The 24,638-nt window shown below is 36.1% G+C and overlaps 1 protein-coding gene across 2 annotated transcripts in view; it reads left to right on the top strand.

Moving 5' to 3' along the window:
- CtBP (C-terminal binding protein) overlaps nt 1-14,112 on the top strand; it is a 124,018-nt gene extending 109,906 nt beyond the window's left edge. The window contains exons 8-11 of one of the 2 annotated variants that reach the window (XM_089093723.1): nt 2,680-2,862; nt 5,662-5,775; nt 8,867-9,052; nt 13,926-14,112. In XM_089093723.1, the coding sequence (XP_088949849.1) occupies nt 2,680-2,862; nt 5,662-5,775; nt 8,867-9,052; nt 13,926-13,966 (524 nt within the window). In that variant the 3' untranslated portion in view covers nt 13,967-14,112. Of the gene's footprint in view, nt 1-2,679; nt 2,863-5,661; nt 5,776-8,866; nt 9,083-13,925 lie in introns of both variants that reach the window. The other variant, XM_089093724.1, reaches the window with a different exon arrangement.
- The last annotated feature ends 10,526 nt before the right edge of the window (nt 14,113-24,638 follow it).

Below are 24,638 nucleotides of genomic sequence, written 5' to 3'. Positions count from 1 at the left end.
GCAACAGATCTCGCTTTGTTTCACTTAATATTAACGGAACCAAAGACAAACATCTTCTTATTGATGAGCTTCTTGATTAGGATATAGTTTTCCTACTGGAACATTTTCTAACTAAAGCCAATACAGATGCTCTTAAACGGTCACCCACCCACCACACGCACGTGAAGCTAAAAAAAACGCGCGGTCGACCCTCTGGGGGCCTTGCAACTTTAGTTTGCCTCGCTAAGAAACCTGAGCTTATTTCTTCTGATCATAATTTACTGGCAATAAAATGCGGTAATATGGTCCTCATCAATGTCTATATGCCATTCAATTGCAAGAACATTTCTTCCCTATCTGTCTTCATGGGTTCTTGTAAGCGACTCAGGACACTTCTGCTAAGAGTTACCAATCAGGGATTAAATTGGATTGTGGCTGGTGATATTAATGCTAATCTTCTGTCTCAATTTGAAAGTGACCTGTTTTTTGATGCTTTGCCTAGTGGCTATCAGTTAGTCAATAAAGATAAACAGTCTACCTACATTCATAACCGTGATGGTTCTAGATCAAACCTTGATCAGATTATAGTTTCAAGGGGATCTCTCGAGGTTCCTCCTGTCATTGTTTTGGATGATAAAATTGAGGATGATCACTTGCCTTTAACTTGTGAAATTAAGTCGCCTGCTTTAATGGCTTAAAACCGTTTTTCTTACCATAATAAATGGTTTGATAAGCCAAATTGGAAACGAGTAAATTCTGAAGTTTATTTATGTGTTCTTTGCTCGTTATTATTAAGCCTGAAAGTGCCTTTTCACCTTTTATAAACCTCTGTAAGGTCACCGACAGCTAAGATTGATTTGAATTGTTACTATTACCAGATCGTGCATTGTTTGAAGTCAGCTGGTTCAGTTTCAGTTCCTGTTGAACGTGTTAGATTTGGCACCATAAAACTGTTATGGAATGTGTGCCCAGAAGTGAAAAAAAGCTAAACAACGCGCGAAGTTTTGCTTCATCTTTGGATTGTTTGTTATTGACCAAAGTCTGGTGAAGTATTTAAGCAAAACTCAAAACGTCAGTTTAGATCTTCTTTGCGTCAAGCCCGCCTGAATAGTTTTGATGGTCCCTCGGATCGGAAGTCTTGCTCCTATGTAATTAATAGCAGCAAGTGTGTTCCTACTACCGTTTTGGTCATAAAAATAAGGCATTTTGCTATTCATTTTCTTCTTTTTCTTTTTACATTTAATCATTGTCTCCAGTTCATGTATTCCCCCTCAGTTCATCAAGCCGCTCACCGAGCTTTTCGGTCAGTTCATATATTGTCAATAGGTATTGGTTATGTATATTAGTAATTTAAGAATGTCAATATATAGGGTTCTCCTGATAAGAATGGTCTGTGTTACAATTACTTCAGCATTAAGAGTCCTTTATTCTTAACACACATTCAGCTTCAATTCCAGATGTGTTTAGCCCAGTCGTTAGTTCCAGATAGTGTTTTTTCGGGAATTATAACATCAGCTTTTAAAAAGGGCAAAGTTGCAGATTACTGTTCCAGTTATTGACAAATTACAGTGTCTTTCTTCATGAGTGAGCTATTTGAGCGTGTCATATTGCCTTAAATTTTGACTAAATGTGATTTTTCTGATTATCAAGTTGGGTTCAGAGCCGGTTTTGGCTGTTCTCAAGCCCATCATATGCTTGGTCAGTTGCTAGTCTCGGCAAAAATGCGAAAAAGGCCAATTTATTTTTTCTCGATTGATATTTCGGTCGCTTTTGACAACGTTGTACATTCGCAAGCGCTTCGCTGCAGAGTAAAAGCAGGAGTTTATTCTTCCGCAGTAAAAGTTCTACAATATTGGCATTCCAATTCATTGGTTTGGTTAAAACGGATGTCTGATATACCCGAGCCTATCTCAGTAAAGAAGGGAGTCAGGCAAGGTGGTGTGTTGTCTCCATATAATTATTAAACTGTGCGTGTGGACTGTTTGCGAATGTTGCCTGCCACTGTATTTGTAGATGAAGGCGCTTCTTGTTACATTGCCTAAACTGGTAATATTCTGCTTGCTAGTCACACTAGGCGATGCCTCATAATGAGCCCAAGATATTCCGAATAGTGCATTAAATTTGGATTTACGCAAATGATAGATAATGCGAGTTCTTATGTTTTAATACTTCTAACACTACCACTCCTTTACATAGTGGTAAAATTCCACGGAAATGTGTCTCAAAAATGAGACGCCTTGGGATTACTTTTTCTGATAAACTTTCGACTACATGGTCGTCTCTGGTTGCTAGTGCTCTGCAGTGTATTCGATTCTCATATGTTAAAATCTCGCCTAATAGAGGGAGGTACAGCCGCTTGCTATATTTGCCAAGGTGGTACAGATATCACAAGATTATTTCTCATTTTGGACTTATCGACCCTCTAGTGCCGCTTGACAACATCGCTAAGAATCTGAGAACCAATACTCAAAAGCACATCTTTGCCATTGAACCCCTTACTCTTCATCTTACACGATTAGTGATTCTATCAATATAGTTATGTTATCTATGCTGTGCTATCCTTATTATTTCCTTGTGGATAATATTATTTAGTTTTTTTCTTTTTTACTCCGCATTTATTTTATATTGCGGGTTACAAATAAACTTACTTACTTTATTTGACTGAAATGTATATGTTTTACAATTTATTTTATTTTAAAGGTACTGTGAAGGTGGAATCAAGTGGATATCCAAACGAGCCTACATCTGGTATACCCAGTCTGCCCGGTGTTGGTTTGAATGGCGCTGCCGCCGCCTATTACAGCGGCCTTCCCGTACCTGTTCCCAGTGTCCAGCCTGCTCACAATTCGGCCCAACAAGCTGGACCTCCACATAGCAAAATTGGTAAGTTGGAAAGTCCATAAAGGGCTATTCACGATGAAATTCAGCTCTATTCAAAAGTGTGCTCACTCTTGTCCTTAGTGAGATGTACCGATGAAGCTCCCATCCCTTTTTCACAGAACGGATTAATAGATGGGTTCATTTTCCTTGTCAACCATTTCTTTCTGATTGCAATTCAGTATTCTGCCCTAACAAGCTGGACCTCTTATGCTACTACAACTACTGTCATCAGAATTGCATGCTGGCCTCCCCTCGTGATGTTTGGACATAGTCCTATGCTATATATGTTAATCTTGGTTTAATATTACTTTTCTGAACAGAACACCATAATAACAGAAGGGCCAAACCATTGAATTTCCTATTCAACTACCTTTCCAAATACAAGAAGGACTACCATGACAATTAGGTCCGACACATGAGGTCCAGGCGAGATTATTTATCACCTGACGGGGCAGCCTCCTGAGTGGTGAGGTCAGGGTCGTGCTTCTCTATTTATTGGCGGCCTCGGACACGGATAGCACCGAGTTTCATCCCCTGTATCATTTTCATCAATCCTCATCTAGAGCTTCACAGGTCCCCCTTGGCTTACTTCTAGCTCAACAATGGTTGTCACTAAATGCTTCAGTGGCCAAGATGTGGCCGAGAAAAGCCAAAATCTTGGGGGGGGGGCTTAACTTATCTGTACCCGGTCTTCATATAAGGGCGTAATGGTGGACTGATGACCTGACCAACCCAGGAGCCCACATAGATGACTGGCCGGGAATTTCTGGGTGTTTCTTCCTTCTGCCTCTTGGTTTACTCCCAACTGTACTCTGCCATTTCTGGCTCCAGACTTTAAAGTCTCCAAGAAGCCTCCTGGTTAACCTCCTATCGTCCATTTCCAGCTCCCGACTTCAGAGCTCACCAGTGACTGACACTGTTCACCAGAATGGCTACGGGCTATAACATCAAAATCAAACGCCTAAATGCATTCAGAGCTCCCCCCCCCCGCCTATTACCAACCAAAAATCCCAGAGGCAGTGTGTGAAGGTTGCCGCACGCTGCCCCGTGGAGCAATCAATAAAAAAAAAAAAACTTCGCTGATTATGTTAGATACTTCTACGAAAATAGCTCAAATAATCCAAGCACGTGGTTTCTGGAAGTTGGCACCCCTTCCAGTAAAGCGCTAGTTTTAAATTTTGCAGATTTTGGAAAATGTTTTGGATCAGTTTATTTAAGCTAGTTTTGTATACATATCTTCGCTCTCTACTTCCGTAAGAAAGACCTTTTTTATTTTAAATTAATTAGAAGAAAGAATAGAAGATTTTAGCGTCGAATACTTACTAGGCCATCTATATCCGTCAACGATAAAGAAGCTATTACTAAAGAAGTTGAACCGTGGAAAATCAGTTTGGAAGTCTACGAGTACATACTGTAAGGTGTTGAGTTAGATGCGCCGTATTTAGCCACAGATTAGCGGCAGAGTAGTCGTTCATTTCCATATCAAGGTTATTAGCCTCAAAATTGACTTGTCAAGCGTTGTATATCTCTTTGTGTCTTTTTATTATATTTGTCTTTTGTTTTGTTTTTCAAGTGCAATTTCGTCATTAATATCTTTGAAACTTATCAAATTCAATGTCTCGAAATTTTCTTTTTGCTGGATGCTCTTAGGTTTTAAATAGTCGAGTTTTTTTCAGAAAGTCTCCTTTGGTGTCTGAATTTTCAGGACCTTTGTTTTTGATTTTCTTTAATATTCATAATTTGGTTATGATTTTTCAACTTACTTGACACCTCAACGATTCGATCGTAAAACTATTCGATTTTTTAGGAAATATCCTTTAAGCTGAGTTTTTTCTTACTCCAATTTGACTAAAACTGTTTCAGTATTTATATATATTTGTTTATTATATATATATTTCGATATATATGATACTTGTTAAGTGCAATACAGAAACTTATCGCCAAATAGGTTGGAAATGTAAAAAAAAAATTATAGTAAAATATATAAAAACTTTTTCTGGTTAAAATTGCGGAGGTAGCGCATTACGAAGAAATTGGGTTTAGGTTAAACTCCTTAGTCATTGTCCCTAATCTGAGCTCTATGAATCTACAATAATATATTTGTTAAAGCAAATAAAATCAATCTAATAGATAGCATTTCAAGCACTTAAAAAAGGTGTCTCTGGCTTAAATAGTTACCTTCGTTGGGGACACGTGAGATAGCGATTAAATAGGGAATAAAACTTCAAGTTGGTTGAAATTAAAAATCAAATTCTTATTCCTGTATTTCGAAATACATTATGTGTTTACATGGATGATTAAATCCTGAAAATTGCTCACTTAAATGCTCATTTTTGTAAGGATATCGTAAGAGAGAAAGTGATAAGTTTCAAATGATCTCCCTTACATTCATAGCCATGTAATATTATAAAGATTGAGGTCTAATGTATAGGATAAAGAAAAGTGTCGCTCTTTTTGTTTTTAAAAAAAAAAAAAAAAATAAAGAAGCCTCATTAATAAAGAGATTTTACCAATACAGAGATTTAGCTTGTGCTTATTTGTACAAATTAAAATTTGATTATATGATTGGCTCAAGTTACTGCAAGCTGAATTTTGATATTAGTAAAATCTCATTGTGAATGGGCTGTAAGAAAATACTGGACATTCAAAGTTTCCAAGCCCTGCTAATTTTGGTAGCTTCAAGAATGGGTATTTTGTTGTAGGGTTTTGTTGGGACATTTTAGCTAAACATTTTTAACCACTCCGTATTTTTCGATTAGCTAAAAAGACGCATGTTATGTATTGCTTTTATTACTTTTTCAGCACAACTGCCACCTGGTGCTTTGCCAAGTGGAATGCCGTCAACGGCCCATGAATCAACAGCACATTCCGCTGCCGCTGCAGCAGCCGCAGCAGCTGCCGCTGCCGCAGCAACTGGTAAGGTTCTCATTCCTCCTCATTCCAGAATACCTCCTGTTCGTTTTAAGTTTTAGTATTGCTCTTACTTTGTTTCAGTTCAAAAAAATTTTTTTTTTTAATTCTTATAATATTTTTAATCTCACACCGGGACATACCCCCCCCCCCCGGTAAACTTCCCTCCGAAAAATTTCTTCTCAAAAGAAAGTTCGCCCCGTGAAACAACCCCGCCTCACTCCAAAAAAATACAACCAAATGGCTATATACAAATTTTGATTGAATGTCCGTAGGAGAGAAGGGGCCTCAGAGGGGCTATTCGCCCTCGGGTCTTTTTGGTTAGAGACACCGCTTTGTTCATGAGGGTTTTGGCCAAAATTGCCGATTCAAAAGACAAATACCCCAGTTTTTTTTCTTTATATTAGGCTCCTCTTAGTCTAATAAACTTTCAAATTGAAAGTTTAATTTGAACCATAGGGCATCTAATACCCTATGATTGGTCAGTTTGCACACATGACTAGAAATCTTTTTAGAAAGTATTAGCCTGTTGTATTCTTTTGTTTTTAAAGAAAGGCCAATTTTATGCGTTGTAACCACGCTATCACTTGTAACGTTGTAACGTTATCACTTGTTGTCTAGTATTATTAGGCTCCTCTTTCCCTGGGGACTTTTGTAAACAGACTACAAGTTTATAATTGATCAGAAACAAAAGTTTTTGCCTCCTTCGAGTCTTCCTAATAAAATGCGCGGTTCAATTGACTTGAACCGAATTCCGAAATCCTCAAACAAAAATTTTTGATTCCCTTAGCCTGTGCAATAATCCTTGGAAGTTTCTAGCCAATCAGTAGAGTTTTCTTATTAATCATGGTTGCAGTGTTAGCTGCAACCTAATGAAGAACGATAGTAAAGCTCATAATAACCGAAAATTTAAAACGCGCTTAGAAAAAATTATGAGGTTAGAAAGAATCTCCACTTGAAGCTGATTCAGGAATGGTAACTATTGCTTCAATTATTGTTGATTGTTGTCTTAGTTTTTTCTTTTCTATTTTCACTTCTTTTCCTTTTTCCACTTCTGTCTTTTCCGCTGTGTTCTTTTCTTTTCTTTTCCGCTGTGTCATTTTCAATGTTCAATTGTGGATTATAAATAAAAAAAATAAAACCAAATTGTAAAAATTTATTGTGAAAACAAATTTATATGGGTGTTCCAGAAAATTGTTCAAAAGGAAAATTGTGCCTTTGGAGTCACCATAACTGAAAACCCTTTCTAGGAGAATTGTAGTCCTGGGCAACAAGGAAAAACATTTTTGTCGTTCAAATGGCAGCATTAATAATATTGGTTAGACTCATTCTTAGAGAATGATCAAAAACTTACTCAAAAACTAGAAAAATTTTCTAATGCAATTTTATCGTATTTTATGCAAAAAAAAAATATAATAAAGGCGAATTTAAAAATATAACTTCAGCCATCAGATGATTGCAAAATTGTCGTCTCACGCCTAAATATTAAAACAGTTGGACTGAAGAAAGTAATAACTACTGTTACGTACCTCGTAACATTACTATACATCGTAAATTATATTAAATTCCTGTCAACACAAGAAAAGCAATTGATTCTCAGCATCAGCAACACAATAAACACCAACGAGATCATGGTAAGTAATTTTAAAGACAAATCATCAAGAAAAAGCTGCTAAATTATCATTACATATTTGGAGAAGTTTATTTTTGAAATATGTTTAGAACTTATTGTTGTAAGTAGTAAAGGCATTCCAAATGTTATTGGATTTTCTTTTCTTCTTTTTTTTTCTTCATGAGGACGCGTATAGAAATTAGGGTAAATATGTAGTAGTTGCCTTATCAAGAAGCAAACATTAATTGTTAAAATAGTTTTTACTTCATAATATGGACAAAAATGTAATCTAGATTATTTATGCTCTTCCACTTTTCACTTTTTTTGTAAGTAAATCAATTTCTTTTGTCACTTAAATTGCATGCCTTCTTACTTCAAGTATTGGCAATAACGAACACTAAATCCATTGTCGGCTTGATAACAGCGCCAGGTCACCATAGTTGTAGCACGACGTGCTGCAAAAGAACATTATAGATGCCTCTTTGCTTCAAATAAAATCATGATTCTTTAAGCGGGTACCTCGACAACACGATAATATAGATGGTGCTTTCTATTGCCAATAGCTGCGTTTTTTTTCGAAGTTCCGTGTTTCATGGTTCATGTTCCAAGTTTCATGTTCTAGCCCAAAAACGCAGTTTTTGTCGCTTTCGTGTTCTCTATCCATGTTCCTGGTTGAACGTCTAAAAACGCATTTTAGGAAAAGTGGCAAAATATTCAAAACTGTGGAAACATGTGAAAAAATTCTGAGCTTTTTACTTGCCTGTTTTCTTGTACACATATATTTCACCTTGGCCTCTATTCAAAAACACATATTCAGCAGGATCTATGTCCATTTTCTTCCCTTCCATCTTATCCTTTCTTTTGTCATCTACAGATAACTTTTTTCTATCTGGATAGGGACCAATCGAACACGCAACACGCACAAAGAGCAAGTTCCAAGTTTGAGGAAACAGACAGTCGAACAGGAAACTTGATGTTTCGTGTTTCGAAAAAAAACGATTTTTTGTTAAAACTTGGTGTTAGTTGTTTTTTCGAAAACTCAAAATTGGCAAAAAACGTTAAAACCACGGAACCAACCACCCAAAAAACACGCCACTAATATTTGAAATGTGAGTGCGCGATACTATACATACATATAAATAACAAAGAAAGCCCTGTGGCGGCGCGGTGGTTTTGATCTCAATATGGTAATACGAGACTCAGTTTCCAAATTTAGCTGTAGGGCTGATGCTAGGACCTTAGCAGTCAAGAAGTGTCGTTAACGCACATAATTTAATTATATTCAACTAAAGCATAAATGAATCATTTGACGACTTCATGACTTAAATGAAGTTAAGTATATGTCAACAAAAAAAAGATTAAAATAGTTATAGTGAAAAAAGGAGCATGTGATATTGAAGAAAAGGGATGAATTCGGTACACCTTACCAAAAGTATAATAAAAATAATTTAAAAAAATATTTCTAATTTTTGAATTTCTGTTCAGATCCTCTTCGCTCCGAAAGAAATGGGACATCACCCCCTCAGCGAGTAGACAGCTCCAATCCCAACGTCAAAATGGAGCAGCAGATGATGAGTGGCGTGCAGCAACCTTCGAACAACCCTGGCGTAGGGGTTTCAGCTGCCTCTGCTGATATGTTCAACCCAATGATGACACCCTTTGTCCGAAGAGGTTAGATTCTAGCATCTGTCTATCACTAGGGTGGGCAAATTTTTCAAAATAATATCGTTGACACATTAGCTAGTTTGTTAAATCACTACCTCCTTCCTATGTTTAAACTGTTTGTGTAACCACATTGTAAGCTTATATAGAGCAGAATTGTAGTTTATAGGTTAAAAATAATCACGTAAATGCACAATTGAATAAGTGCGCACGCCTCAAAGAAAATCCAGGCCATGTAACAGCAATAATATAAAGATAAAAAGATCTAGGCCCCGATAATCCATAGATCAAACAATTTAACTGTTATTAAAAATCACTCTCAAACAAAAAAATTAAAACCAGTCTTGAATAATTGGATATGAAAAAATTAAAATGAGTAAATTTAAAAATTTATAAAAATAAAAAATAAAAGATTGAAATTCGATGACATGGTTCTAAAAAGTCCATAATAATTTTAGAACAATTTTACTTCTAACACAATTTCAAATTAATTGATTATTTTAGAAATTCTTTCAGTTTTTTTTTTTTTTTTTTTTTTTTTTTTTTTTTTTTTTTTTTTTTTTATAAGGTTGTCAAGTGTTTTGAAACTTTAATAACTGTATTATTAAAGCCATCTTTTTGCCCATAAAATTGCGCTGGGAAAGAAAACTTGACGGTCAGCTCTGTTGCATGAGTTTGGACGAGATTTTTTGATCTTTTGATTTAAAAATAAAAAAAGCATAATAATTTCAGAACAATTTTTCTTCTAACACAATTTCAAATTAATTGATTATTTTAGAAATTCTTTCAGTTTTTTTTTAGGTTGTTAAGTGTTTTGAAACTCTAATAACTGTATCATTAAAGCCATTTTTTGCCCATAAAACTGCATTGGGAAAGAAAAATTGACGGTCAGTTCTGTTGCATGAGTTCGGACGAGATTTTTTGGTGTTTCATGTAAAAATAAAAAAAAGTCCATAATAATTTCAGAATAATTTTATTTCTAGCACAATTTCAAATTAATTGATTATTTTAGAAATTCTTTCATTATTTATTTTTTTAAACTGTTAAGTGTTCTGAAATTTTTCTTATTGTAGTGTTTACTGAAAACAATTGTTAGCAAAAAGGGAGGGGAGGGGGGTAAATGCTAATTGGAGTATCTAAAAGAGCTTTCATACTCCTTTTTTAATTCCGTAAAACTTGCAGGTTATGTTTAAATTGTTAACATGTAAATTTGGGTATCTTACCGATGGAGATTGAGACGCTAAGGCGTTAAGTCTTATTTAACTTTTCACTTCTCTCATTCATTTACAAAAAATAAATAAATAAATGAATAAAAATTAAAACCTTAGTGGTCTCTTTATCTTTTCAGACCAAGAGCAATTTATCCGATGCTTTCACCTACCAAATTTTGGCCTTATGTTCCGGTCAAATTTAATTATGTTATGAATACTGTTAAACCCATATTTGGGTTGGGGCTAGAACGTCATGTAAAATGTGTTTTTGTTTTTTTTTCGTTTTTGTTTCTCCACTGGAACAGGAATAATATATCGCCTAATCAAAGAAAAGCAACCAAAAGTGGCCATTCGACCTACTGCTAAAAAGTCCTTAGCACTCGTCCTTCAGGGACTTTTGATTGTTTAATAAAAAAGAAAAAAAGGGGTTGTTGCATAGGTAACCCTGATGCTGACTGAACATTTTGCCTGTCACCTTTAGTGTATGGAGGGCTCCCTTGATGTCAACACAAGTGCATAAAGTTGGTAAACCTTTTTTCTCGTACCATTTTGTCTACTTTATTTAAATTTGAAGAAACTGAGCGTTTCTTTTATTTTAAACTTTATTTAAATTTGAAAGAAATTGAAAGTTTGTTTAAACTTTTCCAAAGAAACTCAGCCAAGTCAGAAAGTCATTTTGCTCAAGTATACAATGACGGGTGTTTAGGTAGTGTATTTTGATGTTTTGGCTAAATTACTAGCAAGTTTCTCAGGAAGTGAGTAGTAATGAACACATTTTAGGAAGAAAATGAACAAATAGACAACATTCTGCGCAACGATAAAAACATTGAAGTTTCAGATCCATACATTCATTGAACCAGAAGTATAATATTCAATTTTGTTTAGAATAATTTATACTTCCTTTGAAATGTGAATATATCTCTGTTTTGAGGTTTAGAATGTTTTCACCGTATTTTCCAATGTAAAAAAATATCACTGGTAGAATGATAGAGCTGATCTTCAGCTACCGAATGATATTCAAGTTATTGTGTAACTATGAACCAGTAAAAACATAGAATTGAATAAACTGGCTTACCTAAAATTTGGTAAGGGATACCTGGAATAGAAAAATAGCCTCTCGCGTATCTTTTTTGCTGAAACCATCTCGCTTGGGCATGTAATCAAACAGTTCGTGGTAACGAACTATAAGTAAGCAGCGACCCGGCTCAATGGTAACCGAAACTCTAGAAAACGGTATTTTGATACAAATAGATACATCAAAAGAATCAGATTTGAATACTGATTTCAAATATTTGGCTGATTTTTGAGAAAATTTGGCTGATTTTTGAAAAAAGGGGGAAAGACCCCCTAAAAGCTATAGAACCTTAATGAAAATCACACCATCATATTCCGTGAATCAGAGAACCCTACTTACGAGGTTTCAAGCTCATCTAAAAAAAAACGTGGAATTTTGCATTTTTTGCCAGAAGAAAGATCACGGGTGCGTGTTTATTTGTTTGTTGTTTGTTTGTTTTTTCTCGGGGGTAATCGCATTGACCCAGTGGCCCAGAATATCGTGGGAGAGCTCACTCGTATGTAAATTAGAAGTTCTAGTGCCCTTTTTAAGCGATCAAAAAAATAGAAATCAACTAGGAGCCCTCTAACGCTCATTTTTTTCCCACAGTCACCCGATCAAAATTTTGAGATAGCCATTTTGTTCAGCATGACCGAAAATATAATAACTATGTCTTTTAGGATGACTTAATCCACCGAAGTTCCCGGAAGGAGTGCTGAAAGTTATGAACTTTACCCAATGTTAACATATAGTATTGGTTATTGGGAAGTATACAGACGTTTTCAGGGGAAATTTTTCCTGGTAGTGGGGGTGGGTGGGTCGGGTGTAATGTGGAAGGCTCAATCCATGAAGGAAGCTTTCATGGGGGACGGGACATGACTATGAACGGGACTCCGGATTTCCCAGCATTGTTTAAAAAAAAGATCAGACATTAAATATAAAAAAAACAAGTTTTACAAATGCAACAGCAGCAACATCGAAACTTTAAACGTACAGAAAATATTACATATATGATTGGGTTCACCCCGTAGTCAATACCTCGCTCTTTAAGCCAAAGATTTTTTAGTACTTTCATAAGAGCTATTTATTCTAATTAACGGCCTTTGTGACTAAGCGGTCATTTTTAAAGAATTGGAAAAAAATTCGAACTTTCGCTTAAAGAGCAAGGTATTAAATAGGGGGCGAACCCAATAATAAATTTATTAAAAATATATGAATATAGAAGTTCGTTACGTATGTTAATTCGTAAGTTACGTATATTTATTACTAATAAAAACTTTCGTAAATAAAATTAAACAAGTTTTGAGAAAGCCATTTAACTAAATAAAAGTAAATTAATATGAAAATTTTGTTTTAATTATTCATGTACGGTGAGCCAAGATCAAAACCTTAAGTTTTTTTTAACTGAAAGTAAGGAGCGACATTAAAACTTAAAACGAACAGAAATTATTCTGTATATGAAAAAGGCTGTCCCATCCTCAACGCCTCGCTCTTTACACTAAAGTTTGACTTTCTCACAACTCTATTTTTTTTTTTTTTACAATGAAAAACTTTAGCGAAAAGAGCGAGGCGTTGAGGAGGGGACAGCTCCTTTCATATACAGAATAATTTCTGTTCGTTTTAAGTTTTAATGTCGCTCCTTACTTTCAGTTTAAAAACTTGTTTTTTTATTGAATTGATTGCAAGGCCGAATTTTCTTTCATTCAGTTTGCTTCTGAGAAAGACCGCTTTTGATTGCTCAATATTATTATTATTTTCGTAGTATTAGGCAGAATTTTCAATCAGATAGAATTGAGAGATGATACGACAAAGAGCAGTAAAAATTATACTTGGACATAACTACTCAACATATGATGATGCACAAAAACAACTCAACTTGGATTCACTTGATAGTCGTAGACATGAGTTGACATCGATTTGGACTAAATTGTTTGAATTTCTCAGCCAATCGTGGTCTACTACCCAACCTTGAGAGCCTCCTACTGAAGGACCAGTCACTAGACTCCAACAAATAAAAAATAATTGTCCATAATTAATGACTTTTCCAGGCTTTAGTACCGAGAGATATTGTAAATAATTTGTCCCTTACTTTATTCGGTATTTTAATAATATTACCTTGACAAATATTTAATGCAGTTTATTTCAGGTATTTGCCTTTGAGTGTTTTTTTGAATGTACCAACCATTTATATTTTAATATTCTGAAATATTCTGTGCAAACGGTCACTATTTTAACCGTGAAAATTGATTCTTGACTTTTTCATTTTATTATGACTCATTTCAATTTATTGACCTTGAAGCATCACTCGTTGCCTTTTTTTGTATTGCTATTTATTTAAAAAAAAATTTATCCTTGTTTTGGGTCTTTTTTTTTGTCTCACGACATGCTCATGTTAGCTTCAGGTATTGCAGTGACTAAAATATATTGTATTCTAGTTTTCACAGGCATTACAAATAATATTCAATTTTGTGCTATAAATCAAAGACGTATCATTTACGCATTTGATATGAAATAATGTGTGGTCTGGTTTCTAACATTGAATGGAAAACCGAAACTAAGGAATTTTGTGTTATTGTTATGTGGCCAAATTAAACTTAAAAATTATTTTCTTTTTCAGCCACTCAACACCCTGGACCTATCAAATCTCCACCTTCGTGAGGGTACTTCATGCTGTGACTCCATTTTTTTTTTCAGCAGAGTGGCTATGAAGTTTTTAAGTGAAAAATTCTTTTCAACTGTTTTTGGCCTCATTGCCAGTGACTTTTATTTAATTTAGTGGCAAAATGACGAATATATGATTTTCAAAATTTGTTCTTCATGCTTATTCTTAGTTTGTACTTAGTTTATGAGGTAGTTCATCGAACAGCCAATTCTTTCATGGCAGAAGTAGGATTTGCAGGATCAATTGTGGTAAAAATAGTTATTATATAAGAAGTTGTGAAAGCAGCAGTAATCGTAGTGAGAGAACTAGCAGTAGTTGCAGTATTTGAGGCAGGAATAGTTATAATGGCACATATAGAGGAATTTTATTGGGGGGGGGGGGTAAAGAAATATATTTTTTTCGTTGGTTTGAATAAGAATTACCATGAATAATTTGGGGGGGAAAAAAATCGGTGAGTGGGTGCGCCCTGGGGCTAATGTGCTGGGATTTATGTGCTAGGTAGGTATGATTGACTTGGTTGTTACGAATATCACAGCCGCTAGTAGGCAAAAGTAAGTATCTTTTTCCAAGAAATTGCTGTTAAAAGTTTACGGTTTATGCTTCAAAGTTTATTGCCAAGAGGAAGGTTGTGGAAACCGGTGCTAGTGTAAAAAAACAAAACAGTAAAGCCATCTAACATTTGGCGTTTCTGTATTTTTCAAACTTCACAATCGTTTTTTTTGTCAGAAACTTCGATCAAACACTTATTACTACACTATTTACCAATTACATCAATTAAATTATTGTTTATATTATTGTCCTGAAATAAATGCAAAGAAACGCCAAATGCTAGACTGCGTTGATGGTTTTGTCGACACTTAACACCAGTTTCTTCCTTTATAAATTACCCATACTCTGGTTTATTGTTGATCTCTTAATCACTATTCACATATAATCTTACACGGGACAGGTACCATTTTTGGATAAATTTGTTCAGCCTTTACTGCTTAGCTTCTTCTTCACCATCCATTGCTTTAAATGTTTTTGAATAAAAGCAGATGCTTTCTGATGAATAACTAAAATAAAGTTCTCCCCCCTTTTTTGTTATTTTTAAGAATTATATGCAAAAAATCTGTCCTGGGTAACGGGAGTTGAGAACGTAATGTATTTTGCGATTATGGTGCAAATAAGGAGAACAATAGGTATCTGGGTGGTGAACTAAATGATGGAGCATGCTAGAAAATGATTTGACGAGGATAATAATCTTCCACCGACATTGATCGTACATAATGTGCAAGTTAAATTTAGTTGTGTGTATGTCAGTTGTTAGATGGTTAAAATCTTCTTGCATAAACTTTTTAATTCAGATTTTTATAATATCCAACACATTCTCAACAATTTCACAAGACATAACTAAAGTGTCTATACATACTGTTACAATATTGTCGCTGTTGATTAGATACTGTTATCTGCAGAATATTAGATTTTAAATCACTATCCTTTGAATCACTGAAACCGCCTATTAATATCACTTATAAGTTAAGTCGCTTAAATCACTTATTTAAATCACTAATCACCCAAATCAATTAAATTCTCAAGATTAGGTTGTATTAGTTTAGTACGTCCCCCTACAAAATAGGTAATTTCAGATGGTTAAAATTAAATGCGTAACAGTCTAGTTAACAAATAAAACGGCAGAGAGGTCGAAATGTAAAACCTTGCATTTTGCATAAAAACTAACCAATTACGCAATTAATTTTTCATAAAGGTCGTTAGGCTGTAGAATAAAATACATTTAAGTGATGTCTTTTTCATATCCTCCATGTTTTTCAAAAAGAAAAGTCAATCATGCTGAGCTGGAGGGTATTCTGCCAGACCACTACATTTCTTAGAATTGCTTCATTTTCGTAAATAAGCATGCTCATAAATTCTGAGTTTTCTGCTTGAAATTTTCTGTTCATTTGGGAATAAAGTATCCAGAAGTTAGAAAGATGAATTTTCACTCGACTGACACAGCTAGCAGAATTGAATGCTTTTTGTTTTGTTCACAAGCAATGCAAATTGAAAGCGGACTGTCTCCAACTTGATCTCATTTCTTACCATTCGATTTAACTATTATTCCATCTATCATTTGATCTCTTCTGTAAACTCTCCCCTCACTTTTAGAAGCTCCTTACGAGTCGGAGTTGCCATACCTTTATCTTGCCAAAGCTAGGCGTTTAGTCCCTTTAGAAACAAGCAAAAAAGAATCGTTTTTTTTTTACTGTTTGTTAGGCTTATGGCCAGGGAGTAGGTCAATTTGAACAATATAACATGGGGAGTGTTTGAAAAAGCAAAGTAGAATTTTTTTATTACAAGCTTCACGGCTCCATCACAGATGATGATTTGCCGCTAGTCCTGGTACCTCATTTTCTAACATTGAGGTACTTGTTATACCTTCTTTTTAATGTGTCAAGGGAAGGATTAATTTTATACATTTTTATCAGAGTTGTCAGCTGAGGACGTTACCACCGTTTGACAATTAGAACCAAAAAAGTGTTATTTTGGCCTTCGACCTACATGTCTAAAATGTTGGTATCCATGCCAAACTGGTAGGAAAATTTAATAACTAACTATATACTATTGCCCTGTTCTAGATTAGGGGAGCATTTTTACGACACTAGCTCAGTCACTGAGACAGCTTCAGCAAAGAAAAATTATACATTCCCATAGCAACCAGTGGCGTAAGATTAGTGAAGTATAAAGTACTGAAAACCTCCTTTAACACTCTTTCTCCATTGTTTTCTCTTTTTCCCAACTTCAGAAATCTCAATTCTATGTGCCAGTTCAGTGATTTCAGTGACAAGAACTTGAGGCCCAGCGACTGAAAGCAATCCAGCGATCTTACTGATGACGTCACACAACGTCCCAGCGACGACAAAATATCCAGTGAGGTCGTTGCCGTCCCGCAAGAATACATAGACCAATGATGCGAAAATGGACTTGTTTTGTGTTTTGTTTATTTGGCCGTATATCAGCTTCCACGATTACTGCACGTTTTTTTGCTCTATGTAAACCCCAAAATATTACAGGCTCGACCTTATTTTAGGCAACGGCACTGGAAGAGGTTCAGGCTTAGTGTTTGACCTATTGCACTACCGTTGAAAATGGTTTTTGAAAGGGGGAAACCACAGTGACCTGAGGCATTTCCACGAGCGAAAAATCTTATTCTTTGAGATATCACAGAACCGCAAGCACAACCTCAGATTTTAGACTTATCGTATAAATAAAAATGCAAAGCTGAACAAGTGAAAGGGAAACAAGACACAAAATGAAGACGGTCGTTTCTCCATGAAAAAAAATATATATATATATACCTTGGAAAAATGATCCATTTGAAAAATACAACCAAAACAACTTGGAAGTAGACCTCTGTTTATCGGTGTTACAATATTTGAAAAAAAAGAAGAGAAATGTCTGGTGACTATTTTCAACCAGCATGAATTAAAAGTCATTTGAACCGAGTAGAAGCTGAAATGAGTGAGTAGGGTTGCATGGAAAATACGATATCCTTTTCTGTTTTGTCGACGACAGATACATCTTATTCTTTTTTCTTGGAAATTTCCCGCCGCTTTCCTCCAACGGCGCAGTTTTGATGCCATATTCCATGTAAATGGTTGATTATCGCTCTGGCTCCGCCCATAATGCTTGAAGTACTTAATATTGGCTATATATGGTCTCAGTTGAAGTCAATTTCGGATTCTAGTTTTGAAACTATTAAGAAAAAAAAAAAAAAAAAAAACCTCCGCTCTACACTTGCATCTGGGTTTGGAGCGCAAATAAACGCATCCAAAAATTGCCAAGCTCTACAAAAATCCTACCCTTGTTCTTTCTCCATGGTGACCAGAAGATTAAGAAGTCTTTCAAATAATCCTCCCCCACAGCAAGAACAACCTTGTTTTTTTTTTGTTTTTTTTCATGAAATAAACACCGCTGGTGTCAATTCTATTTTGAGTCTTGTCCATTTCTGCATCGGACATTCCCCAGTAGGTAAGAGAAAAACATCATCAAACGTGTTGGCGTATAATTTGGTACCAGGACTTAACTCAGCAAGCTAAACAATTGGCTTAAGCCCGTTGTAGCTGCAGGGCAGTCAACACCGAAATTTGTTGTGCAAAAAAAATCATTTACTCATGCATTGCGTATTTTTGCGCCATTGGGTCACGCACGATCGTAAGTATTTTCAGCGCTTTCGCGGCTCTGACGCAAGCTGGGTCCTTCAAACAAGTTCTTCATTTACTGGGCGTGGGGCAGAGGGGCGGCCTCTCGATTCCTTGTAATTAATTTGCATGTAAAATTACATTAATATTGCACGGATTCCGCCATCTCCGTCCACTTGTTGCCTTTCCTCATTATTTTAATTTTTTCGTCATTTTTCATGTGTGCTAATGTCAATTTACCTCGCATGATTAATCACATTCGTTAATATCAGGTAAAGAAAAATAAGTGTAGCTATGCTTTGGAATCAGTATAGGATTTCCACTCTCCAGAAGGAAACATGCTGGAAACAAATAATTCTTACTTCATAATATGAACAAAAATTGTACTCACGGATTCTCTATCCTTTCCCAGCGGCAAACGGAGGATATTTTTCCCGATTCAGAAATTGCCATAGCTTGTGTATCTCTGAATAACCCCAAACAATTATACCAGGTGATTCCCCTCCTTCAGATCTTATTCACTCTTATAGAGATTCAAAAGCCAAGCCCGCTATTGAAAGCTGCATTGGAATGATACTGCAACTGATTTCAGATAAACAAAATGTGAAACTCTTATACGAGGCCCTGCAGTTGGAAATAATTGACAAAAATGTAGCGGGTAAACTTCTTGACGTCGCTGAAAGTATATTGTCTTCATCAAGCACTGCACTAAGAATGATAAAAAAAAAGTCTAAAAGATGCAAGCCCAGGAGACTTAGGTGCTACAACATCAAGAATTTAGAGCGGAAGATAATCCAAGACATCACTTCGATACCCTGATGGGTAATTAAAAACGGTGCCTTATCAAGCTAGGACTTTAACAACATAGTCTTCAAGCTATCCAACTAGTATTTCTGTTTCTGGTGTTAGATACATTACAACATTTTAAAAAAAGTTTGTATGAGCACTTACCCATTTTGGAAGATTCAACTCAGAAGGATGCTGTGTTCTCCCATGTCTTTTGTCTTTTCCCTTCAATTCCTGGTTAGGTTGGGTTGCGAATAGAAGTGGCAATGCTTTTATAGCTGGGATCGCCGATAGGAAAAAAAAAAATGAAAAGTCGGGGAGCTAGTCAGTAAAGGACGCTACAGGAACACTTCACTGGTCAACCTCATAAAGCTGCCTTACTTAATTTTCGAAGTGCGACTCGTCTGTAAGATCAATGGCGTAATTTCGTAAAAATCCTGGGGGGGGGGGGGAGTTGGAACCAATTTTCCCAAATCAAGTGAAAATTACATTAGAAGCTGAAAAATGAGAGGCATTTGGTAACATGAAGTACTATATAGTAATATAAAAGTACTTTAAAGGTAAATATATACTAAAGAAAACTGATCCGTTTGTATTGATGCTTAAATTATGCAGGCTTATCTTAGTTTTGGCAAAATTTTTGAAGAAAATAAGTTTCAGCTGGTGGGGGGGGGGCAAACAAAGGTGGGGGGCAGTTGCTAACCAGTCGTTGTTCTTCGGGATCTTTGCTGATACGACGCCAGATGTAATCCATGGAGAGTGCTTGATTGTTGGGGTAGTACATATCAATGAAGATGAACGAGCTAGAGAGTATATAATATATATAGTGCAATCGAAATCAAAGCAAGGCCTGGATCTAGCTATCGACATATTAAGGGGCATTCAAAATGTTTATTTAAAAGTTCAGAGTTTTATTCACCAATAGATACAAAATGGAAATACAACACCCTTATTCCCCTCGAAAGGCTCCATGGCCAGGGATGCCAGAGGGATACAAAAAACACAATATACGCAAAAACAAAAAAAAAAGAGAAGAATAGCCAAATAACATACATGATAAAAAAGAGAACATATCTGAGGCCTGGGATTCAAAGCACAGAGAAGACAACCATACACCATGAAACAAACACTCAAGGGACATCAACTCCTCAAAGAAAAAGGAAAAAAAACAAATTTTTTAAAAATAAACTAAATAAATAAAAACTAAATTCTATTCTGTTTGATTCTTAACTAAATGGTCCTTAAGAATACTTTTAAAAGTCCCAAAGGAGTGGCATTTCTGCACTGAAGAAGGTAGGGAATTCCAGACCTGTTGACAAGCAATGAAAAGACTGAAATCTGATCGCATAGTAGGGGTAGGACGAATTCAGATATTATAGGGTAAGATTTATAGGGGTAGGATGAGGATGAATAAGAACGAAGGCTATATGGAGCTGAATCAGAAATAAACACAGGAGTTTTTAGAAGAAATTTGGAAGATTGCCATGAAGCTGTGAAAGACAAAAGAAGCGCAAGAAAGAACGTAAATATACTGTAGATTTAAGAGCGGTGTTGGTGAGGAACGGTTAATGTCCGTATCCAGACGCCAGGATTTATCATGCATGACAGAAAGTGACCGCAGTGTTGAAGGAAAAGTTAGACACCTATACAATTGGGCAATACAAAGCATATGACTGGACAAGGCAGAAAAAAAGAAGCTTCAATATAGATGCTGGAAATGTGTGTCCGATTTTTTCGAATGATACCCACACTTCGTGAGACCTTAACCCTAATCAGGGCTATATGGTGTCTAAACGAAATGTTCTCATCAAGCAAGATACCAAGAAACCGGACCACCCGATTCTCTGGTCTACACAAGGAGCCTTGTGACATCTGAAGGTGTGTAAGCCGAGGATAAGCTATACCAATTTGAGAAAAAATAAGAAAATGTGACTTGCCAGCATTCATGGCCAAATGATTCAAATCGGACCATGAAATAATTATCTCGAATATTGCCACAAGGTTAGACTTGATATCACATTCCGTCTTCCCAAGGGTCCTAAGAGTGATGTCATTAGCAAAAGCAGCAAGAAAATTTTCATTAGAAGCAGAACAAGAACGAACAACAGGATGACACAGCTTGCAGCATGCCAAAGGCCTGGTGTTTTTAACTGCCGAAGTCAGATCATTAACATAAATCAGAAATAAAACTGGGCCGAGAACATATCCCTGAGGGACGCCGCAATCTACTTCAGAAGGGCTCCGGAAAAGCGGATCAAATGAAATAAGCCTACCAGAAAGATATGATTCAAACGGAAGGAAAGCATTTGATCCTATACCAATATGCGATAGTTTCCAAAGAAGAATCCGATGAGTCAAGGAAGCAAAAGCTTTACGAACATCCAAAAATAAAGCTACCCGTATATGACCAGAATCTATTGCCGAATGAGTGAAATTCAAGAGAGCTGTGCAAGCATGCTCTGTATAGTGATTCGCTCGGAACCCAAACTGGAAATGATATAAAAATTCTTTTGTATCCAGAAAACTAAGGAGCCTGGATAGCATAGCATTCTCAAAATTTTTTCTGAAAACAGATTGGAGAGAGATTGGCCTATAATTAGTAGAATCACTCCGAGAACCTCCTTTATACACCATTATAAGCTTAGCTTGCTTGAGAGATTTAGGGAAAATTCCTATCTCGAAAGACAGATCGACAACGAGGTCGTGGCCGAAGGCCTCGACCAAGTCCGTGGATTTTGAATTGAAAATTAACTATTTTGCTGTAGGGCATCAAGACATGGCTAATTGTAGAAAGAAAAAGCCAAGAGAGAGATAGTCCAAGTAATTGAGAGGCAAATGTTTAAATGGCTGCATGGGTAAATGGCGGGAGTAAGTATGACTCTCTTATTGGCCAATGGTGAACGAATAGCTTGCAGAATGGCATGGATAACCAATTTAGGAATTCTGTCAGGCCGTGAGGACGATGATCTTTTAAGATTATTCACGGCACAAGCTACCTTAAACTCAAAACCCGGGTTCAAAACTTTTGACTTTAAACATGAAAGTCCAAGAGAGTCTCTTAAATTGCAACGAGAAGTTGCAGAGCTTGCAGAGGAAGCAGTTGTCTTTCCTATACTAGCAAAATAAAAGGTAAGCTCTAGCTGAACATCTTGTTCTCCTTGGCCGGTTTTACCATCAACTTTTAGCGTTCTTGGAACTGAAGGCAGGACCTGAAGCGAGGGGAGCGGAGTAGGTCTAAGAACAAAATTAATTAAATACCATGTCTTCCTAACATCCTTTGCAAAGTGAGAAAATTTCTTATGATAATACTGAGATTTGGCCTTCTGACACAGAGAATTAAATATATTCCTATAAGCCTTGAACCTTTGATAATGAGCTGCTGATGATGAAGCCCTTTAAAGCTCCCACAAATAATTTTTCCTTTTCCAGCTTTTATGGAGACCTGGAGTCATCCATGGATTCAGCGGTGCTATCCTTTTCGAAGTATGGGGCGCTGGACCCTGATGACAAACTTCTAGGATACTTCCTTTCACTAAATCATAAAAGATATCAAAAGAGCGGTTAAAATATGAATCAGAAATCAAACTATTCCATGGCTGATCAGTCAGACGAGAATTAAGTAGACTCAGCTCAGTATAACCAAAACGGAAAAATGGGAGATTAGATGGTGAGCGCTTGATCAGCACTCTTATATCGGGAAATTGCGGTAAAATGATCAGAAATATCACGAACCAGCACCGAACATCTAAGACATCTAGTGATGAAATATTATCAATAGGAGACGCATGCGTCTCAGTAACTCGGGTTGGTATACAAACTGAAGGTAGACTTCCCGAAGAGAGCATCATCGACAAAAAATCTATAGCTGAAGCAGAATTTTGATCCAGTAGGTTGAGGTTGAAATCGCCCATAAGGACTATTTCACAGGGATGCTTTTGGAATGAATCCAAAACCTCTTCCAGAATTTTCATGAACGAAGGAATAGATCCGCTAGGGGACCTGTAAACCAAAACCACAGCTAAATCTTTACAACCTGACTCAACCTCAGTAAAAAGGGATTCAAAGATTCCTTCCTCATTTCTGCTCAAGTCACTTCGGACATTGTATGCAAGACCATCCGCAATATAAAGGGCAAGCTCACCTCTCGCCATCTGTTTCCTGTTCAGCATCTCCATCTTATATCCTGGAATATCTAAAAGCATATCCTTATTTGAATCCAGGAAAGTTTCACATTACCCAATAATATCAGGAGTTCCACCACTAGCGATCCGTTTCAGCTCATCAAAAGACGAACAAAGTCCCTGAATATTAAGGTGGAGCACAGAGAAAATACCATCTCGTTTAGGTGAGGCAGAACTACTTAATTGCGAAACATACTTACTTTTATTAGCCAAACTAGGATCATTATTCTTTTGATTTCTACTTCCAACTAAATTATTAATTACACACTCAATATCTAAAGAATTATTTTGTAACTCAAGAAAACGTTCCCCCAAAGAGTTGATACCACCCTGATCATCAAAAGAAGTCACCAAATTACTTACGGTGGATGGTTGATCCGCTCTGCGACCAAACTCACCAGACCAAAGGTTGTCAACATCACAGCAGAGCTATGGCTCTATAGAGAGGTAACGCTGAACTCATTTTTTCGCACACATGAAACTGAAAAACGAAAAAGAAAAGCCGAAACAATTGAATCAGAAATAAGGAATAGCGGAGAGGAAAAAAGAATAAGAAAAAAAAGTAAAAAGTAAAATAATAGAGATAAGGATAAATGAGAAAAAGGAAGGAAAGATAAGGAAAAAAATAAAGGAAAACTAAGAAACAAACAAAAATAAGGAAAAGGAATCGTCGATGGATTCATTTGAGAGATCAATACACACACACATGCAGGGGCATAATCATATTATTATAAATATAACAATAAATATACCAAAAGGATACTAAAAACAAAGGAAGGAACCAGACGAGATAATATAAAGCAATTAAACAACAAAAATCAGTTTTCACTCATAATTGAAGGGATGATCGCGTTTCAATGAGGATAAGCTGGCTCTGCTGTCGTACGACTTCACCAAGAACATGTCAGGGCGTCCTGAGGGAATCCAAGCTCATGTAACCAGAATTATAAAAGGGAAAATCCCATACTCATGTTGTCCGGCACATCAAGAAAACGACGGTGTCCGGCGTATCTCGCCGGACTGATTCCGTCTAAGTTAGCAAAGAACAAAAAATAAGAAATTCTAATAGCAATATCACCCAAGTTAGTCGGCAAAAATGACCAGTCATTAGGTGATATTCATTGCCCCCCCCCCTCCTCAAAATACAGTCCCAGTCTGTTATCTCTCTGCATTTCTATCATAAGCCAGTCTTCAACAGTTTTCACAAATTTTTTATTTTCAAATTATTTTGTTGAACCTTTATCTTACCCTGTTATGATAATCCAACCCCCCTAAACATGAAAAAAGAACCAAAATAAATAAAAACGTAATAATAAAAACTATATTAAATTCTACACCATACATTCTGCCCATACTTTGGAATATACCTAGAATATTCCAAAATTCCTTCTTTGCTTCATTGTTTTATGTGTTATATTTTCTCTTTGGCTTCTCGATTTGAATTTGGGGGGATTTCCTTCGGGTGGGAGTTTTTCGCAGGGGTAAATGCACCTAGTACCGGAAACGACATCAGTAAACATGCT

Source organism: Artemia sp. Qi Xiang Cuo, chromosome 8, assembly GCF_049724085.1.
Source record: "Artemia sp. Qi Xiang Cuo chromosome 8, ASM4972408v1, whole genome shotgun sequence".
Classification (NCBI taxonomy): domain Eukaryota; kingdom Metazoa; phylum Arthropoda; class Branchiopoda; order Anostraca; family Artemiidae; genus Artemia; species Artemia sp. Qi Xiang Cuo.
The sequence above is the reverse complement of the archived record's forward strand: the minus strand, read 5'-3'. Positions and strand labels throughout refer to the sequence as shown.